The sequence below is a fragment of the Papio anubis genome, chromosome 2, assembly GCF_008728515.1.
Source record: "Papio anubis isolate 15944 chromosome 2, Panubis1.0, whole genome shotgun sequence".
NCBI classification, from domain to species: Eukaryota; Metazoa; Chordata; class Mammalia; order Primates; family Cercopithecidae; genus Papio; species Papio anubis.
The window spans coordinates 156,834,101-156,840,288 of record NC_044977.1 but is presented as its reverse complement, the minus strand read 5'-3'; the positions used below and the strand labels follow the sequence as shown (position 1 = coordinate 156,840,288).

The 6,188-nt window shown below is 58.1% G+C and overlaps 1 protein-coding gene across 1 annotated transcript in view; it reads left to right on the top strand.

The window, feature by feature from the left end:
- The first annotated feature begins 976 nt into the window (after positions 1-976).
- EPHB1 (EPH receptor B1) overlaps positions 977-6,188 on the top strand; it is a 443,566-nt gene continuing 438,354 nt past the window's right edge. The window contains exon 1 of the mRNA XM_003895080.5: positions 977-1,914. Coding sequence (XP_003895129.1) covers positions 1,857-1,914 — 58 coding nt within the window. The 5' untranslated portion in view covers positions 977-1,856. The remainder of the gene's footprint in view (positions 1,915-6,188) is intronic.

The window sequence follows — 6,188 nt, the reverse complement described above, 5'->3', positions numbered from 1 at the left end:
AGGAGGTGGAGGTTGATGACATCTTCCCTTCAGGCACAGAGGTGGGGTGGAAGGGAGGGGAGGGGAGGAGGAAGGCAGCCTGAGTCAGAGCCAGGGAAGGAAAGAATTGTCAGGATTGGGGGACTTGAGTCTGGCTGTGGTGGAGAGGAAGCAGTCCCAGCAAAGGAGAGACTAGACACGCAGAGGCGGGGGTGGGGGGGTGGGGAACTGATTTAGAAATGCCCAGAAAGGAGAGTCATCCCAAAGAGAACCATCACATCTGCCCGCTGTTAACTCATTAACAGACCGGGGAAAGGCTTGGTGCCTCCAAGGTGAGAGGCCTAGGAGGAGGAGGGGGGTACCTAACGGGTCATCCCTGACCCTGTAGGACCAGACTATCATCAGGTCTGTAGCGGGGCGGGGGAGGAAGGAAGGGCACATCTCCAGCATAACATATAACAGCCTCAAGGTGAGTTTCTGATTTAGAATCCTTGAGCATCTCCAGAAACAGGAAGATAAAGTGCAGCTGTGAGAGCTGAGCCTGGGAGAATTGCTCCTATCTCCAAGGCTGCATCCCGGGTTGCTGCCTAAGTCTTTCCCAGCTACACTGAAGGCCTGGCCCGCAGCAACAGTACACCTCGCCCTGCGCAGGCCTGGGAGAGACCTCTTGCCGGCTCTGCTGTTGTAGAGCTGTGTGACTTCTGGTCTCCCCTCGCTGAGCTGTCCTCTGGGGTCAGGGCCCTCTGTGGAAGTTCACAATGCATTGGTAAGTGAACACTAAAGGCAACCAGAGGTTTCTGCAGAAAAAGAACTGCGAAATGTTGGACAGGAAGCAAGTTCGGTTCCCTGTGGACCCTGGAGCAAGGGCCCACAGGTTATCTGAACAGTATTCATTCTTTCAACGGACATGTACTGTGCCTCCCACAGGCTAAGGCACTGTTCTGTGAACTGGGGATTTTGTAGTGAACAAAATAGGCAAGAATCCGAAAACGGTGACCCCATTTTAATAACGGGGAGACCCAGCGATAAACAAAATTGATTAGTAAATACCAACCCGTGCTAGACAGTTAAGAGCTCTGCCGGACAGGTACTGGTGCGTCCCTGGAGTTGCTATAAACAGGGTAGGCAGGGTGCTTTTGTCACAGAGAAAAGGAAAGACGGCTCATTTGATTATTTAAAGCGCATTCGGTCCTGGGTAGGATGTAAGGGCACGAGGCCTCCACAGCTCTTTCGCTGGGCCCCCTAGGTGGGGACAGAGCGAGCTGGGCGGGCCGCTGCGGTTCTCCGAGAGCACCACGAGGGGGAGCCCGGACCCCTCCTAGCGCCTTCCGAGCCCTCCCGCACAGCCTCGCAAGCAAAAGTTTTTCTTAAACTAACAATGCCAGTGTAAGGAGGTGCTCGCGCCTGATTGGCCGGGGGAATTTTGCAGGTTTGATTCCTTGATTGGACAGGAGGTGTTAGGGGTGGGGAGAAAGCTGATGGTGGGGGGATCCCGCTCCCTCCCGCGTCAGTCTGGCCGGCTCCGTCCTCCCGTAGGCTCCGCTGTAGCTCGCAATGTGACACCAGGACGCACTCGCTCTCGCGCGCTCTCCCAGGCTCGTTCTCCCTCGCCCTCTCTCACACACGCACGCACACACCCACCTCTCCCATAAACACACACACACACATGCACACCCACACCCACGCGCGCCCGCACCGCCCCACGCGCGCACACTCCTGCCCACGCCCACGCAGCGCTCGGGGGAGTCCGGTCCCGGCGAGAGCGCGAAAGGATACCGAAAAACCACCCGCGCGGAGCGCAGCGGCGCCCCGGGACGCGGCGCTCTCCCGGCGCTGCTGCCTCAGCTCGGGCTCGGCCTGGGGGCCGCCGGCCAGCGATGGCCCTGGATTGTCTGCTACTGCTCCTCCTGGCTTCCGCAGTGGCCGCGATGGAAGGTAACGTACCCTCCACGGAGCAAGTTGGCTGCTGGTACCTGCCGCCTCAGGACTGCTGTGCTCCGCGCCTCGCGGGGTTTCTCTAATTGCTTTGCAGTGCCGGACTCGAGGGCAAGGAGGTGTGGGAGCCTCGGCCGCTGCCGAGCGCGGGGCTTGGGCGGCACCCACCAGCGCGCCCCCGGCTGGCTCTTAGCGCCCGAAACTGACTCGCTGAGTCTCCCGGTTTCCTCGCCCCAGCACTCGCTGGCAGAGTCTCGGTCTCCCGCAGCCCCCGCTCGGAGAGCGCGGAGCCCGCTGCATTGCGGTGCATGCTCCTTAGCTCTGGGCAGAGCCGGAGCTAGGCGTTGGGGAGAAAGGGGTGCCTCTTGCCATCCGGCTCCTGGAGTACTGGCGCCCGTCTACTCCCAGGCACGGATGCGCTTCTGAGCAGCCGCGCGCCACCTCCCTTTCCCCAGCTCGCGGTCCACGGGCTCGTGGACTCTGCTCGGCGTGCAAGCACTGCGCGCGGGGGCCAGAGAAGCTCTGCCCTGGTACCCCGCAAGTGGCCGCCGAAGGAGAGGGGTCGAGTTCGTTGGCCGTACCCTTGGGGACCAGTCTGGAGGTCCGGGCGCCTGCGGGACTGCGCGTTTCCAGGGTCACTCGGGGAGAGGTGGACAGCCTTTTCGCCTCTTGAGCCTTGGAACAGGAGTGGGCTGGGGTGAGTGGTCGGTCCTACCTAAAGTCTCCCAGCCTCTCCACCACGCCGGAGAGGAGGCTTGGCGGCCGGGAGTCGTCGGGCAGCCTCACTCTCTGCCAGCTCAGACTTGGCGGTGCCTCCGGCCGGTGGCTGGAAAGCGCACTCCAAAGACACCGTGCCCAGCGCAGCGGGGAGCCTGGGCGCTCGGTAGCGCTTGCGAATCCCTGTGGGAAATCCCGGCCCAGCTCCCCGCCTACCGCCCCTTCCCCCGCCCCCATTCTTCGCAGCCTAGCAGCGGCCGCGGCAGTCTCCTGGGAACATAGCTCCGTGGGAGAGCGGAGTTGGAGTTGTCGGGAGAAAACCAACTCTAGGGGTGATGCGCTGCCGCAGTCCGGCTAGCAGCCCCACTTCCCGGTGTCCTGCGCCGGGTGGAACTCCTCTGGGGGACTCCAAACCGGGGACACGCAGCTCCTGGCGCCCGTACAGCGTTCCTATCTGGTAGCTCGCTCCGCTTGTTACCCGTTCCTCGCAAAACTATGACCGGTTGCCCAGTGTAAACTCCCCCAAACACGATGGTTTGGTGCCCTCCGCCATTCCGGAAAGCGCTGCCCTTCTGGAAGGGAAGCTGGAGGGGCATTCCGGGCCCCGAGGCGCGGCTAAGATTCCCTACCCTTTTGGCGAAGACCACCGCATCCCACGTTTGTTCTGGTGGCGGCGTGGGGGTGCGGGGATTAATGCCTAGAAAGCTCTCGCTGGCTTTTCCGAAGGTGGCTTTTTGTCTGCCCTCCGTCTCCTGCTGCCCTCAGGGACTGCTGGGCTTTGTAGGGAGGGGAGCAAGGAGGGGTTTGCTTTTTGGAACGTGCAGGAGGAGACTGGAGCCGTGTGGAGCGCCGTCAACACCCTGGCGCAGGGATGCCTGGGTTTGACTTATTGAGAGACACGTGTGGGAGCAGTTGAAATTGGAAATTCAAGGGGATATATACCCCCAAACCGGGCAGGAAAGCCCGGTGAGCGCATTTGCAAGGCCAATTCCAGACTGGACTTACAGCGTTGGGGCGGCGTCATGCCGGTCCCAGGCTGGGTCCGGCCCGCTGCTCTTTGCGCCCCCAGAGGTTCAGTGGCCGGGTCTCTGAGAGGAGATGGGTGCCCACTTTGGGGAGCGTGCTGTCGGCATTCGGTTCCTGTGCATGCAAGCGAAATAGTTTGGAGAGCAAACGTATGGAAGCACAGCAGGCATCAGGACGTGGGCAGTTTCCTCCCTGCCCCTCTTCTTGGCTAGCCAGAGATCCCTGTCTGTTTGCCGGAAGCTGCCCACGGGTGCCATTGTGTCGGATCCCAACCAGGTATGCAGGGCCCTGACGCCCAGGCCTTCCGGAGCCACTTACCCCTGGTGCTGTGGCTTCTCTTGCTGCAGCCGGGAAACTTTGCCAGTGGCCTGACAGTAAGGAGCCTGACTCTGTGGGCTGAAAATATCTCCAGCAAAAGGGTTAAAAGAAACGCCACATTCAGCAGAATATTAAAGCAGCCCCCTGGTCCCTACTCAGTACGCAGGGATATTACGTACCATTCACTCCCTCCTCTCCTAGAATGAACACAGACAGGCTCATTTTCTACTCTCTACACACGGAGCCGCCTTCCCGCCTGCCTGGCTGGGCTGGGGCCAGCGTTATTTGGTTCGTGATGAGTGAGGAATAGTGATTAGAAAGTGGATCAATGAGCTGCCTACGCACAGCAGATCCTTCCCAAACTCGGCTGTGGTCAGGGGGCGCCTCTCCCGGCTGATTTCAGACACTCATGTGTCTGTCTGCTTTCTCCTGGGGTCTGCGGTGGAATTTCAGTGAGGCCTTGGCACCCAGGGCAAATTGCTCTGAAGTCTGGCGGGTCCTCAGCCCAGGGCAGGGACAAAGGGACAGTGACAATCATGGGCCAGGTGAGGAGATGTGGCCAGAGGAAGGCAGGGCCTTAAGACACCCCCTGCCTGGGTGGAAGGCAGGAGGACAGGGTCTGGTTGTTTCTTGGCCAGAGGGCCAGAGGAGGGGAGGGGAGGGGGCTCAAATTCCCATCATCAGGCAGGAGGACTGTTGGTTTAGGGTGTAGGAAACGCAGACTGAAAGAAAGCTCCTCTTCCCTCCTTTCCCCCCACACTCCCGCATTTCCAGCCAGTTCTGCTCTGTGAGGAGGGAGATGCCACTACAGGGAAAAGGTTCGCTGGGGCTAAGTCTGTCTTCAGAAGGGAGTAAGGCAGGCTGTACTGGCAAGAATGCTGACATCCTTCTGCCTCCTGGACACAAAGCTAGGCCTCTTTGCTCAGCGTCCTGACAAACAATTGCCTCTTCAAGCCCACTGGTGCCTTTTCCCACCTGCTCTGAGAGCTTGTTGAGAATGGACTGCTGGTGTCTGTGAAGTGAAGGCAACGGCTTGCATTCTCTGAGCTGCCCCTTGTCTTGTGCCCTTTGGGATAGGATCTGGAAACATGGGCTTCTCTGGAGGCTCTGCTACAGCAGCAGAGGACACCCACCTTCAGAGAGAGGCATCCCTGGACTAAGCACATTGGCCGTCCTGGGAGGCAGCAACCTGGAATTGCTAACTGCTTGAAGCAGTCTCCCAGTCCCTCTCCCTGTGTCCAGGGAGTAGCCATGCACCTGCAGAAGGCCTCAGAGTGCGGCACACTGGCTGATGGGCATACTCCCAGGAGACCTGCTCTTTTGTGTAGCCTAGAGTAAAGTCCTGGCCCTGGCACCCTTGGATGTCCACATGTATTTGGGTAGTAGATTTCTCAAGGTTTGACAAGTAGTGGGTTCCCAGTAGGCATTGGATGCATGAGTGCACGACTAAATTACTGTGCCCCTTTGTGGCATGCCCCAGTGTGAAATGCTAGGGCACTGAATTTCACTGCACACATTTTGGACACAGTTACATTTCCATTACCTGTTTGTGGTGGAAAACCCCAAACTAAGCCCACGTGTCTTCAACAGGCCACAAGGCTAGGCAGTGATTGGCTGTTTCTGCATTTTCTGTTAATATTTGTTTGCCGTGTATGCATCTGTTTTGGGTGTCCATGAACGTGCTTGAGCCTGTAAGCATTAGCAGGCACCAAAGATTTTTTAAAATGTCTGAGAAAGAAAAGTAAATTTGAGAAAATTCCATGTATTAGCTGATTTTATTTTCTGTGCAACGTGGAATGATCACCATTACTCAGTATTTGTGGAGCTGCCTCCTCAAGCCACGCATGGAATGCTGGCGAGGGAGGGCAATGCAGCTCTGGGCAATGGCTTGGGAAAAGTCTTGGCAATGTAAACAACTGCAGAGGCCCAGACTCAGTCCCAGCTCAAACCTTCTGGGTTGGTGGAAGCCAGCAGCTTGTGATGCTCCCGAGCATGGGGAGGGCCTGCTACGTCACACAGTGTCCGGCTCCAGCCCCTTCTGCATTCTGTTGACTTGTGCAACTCAGATCCAGATCTCAGAGCCCTTACTTTGTTTACTTACAAGAATGGGTACCGATGACCAAGATGTGCTTTAAGAAAAGCCCATGAGGCAGAGGCATGGTATGGCTCTCATTTAATTTTACCCATTGAGAAGTAATCTTTGATAAAGCAAA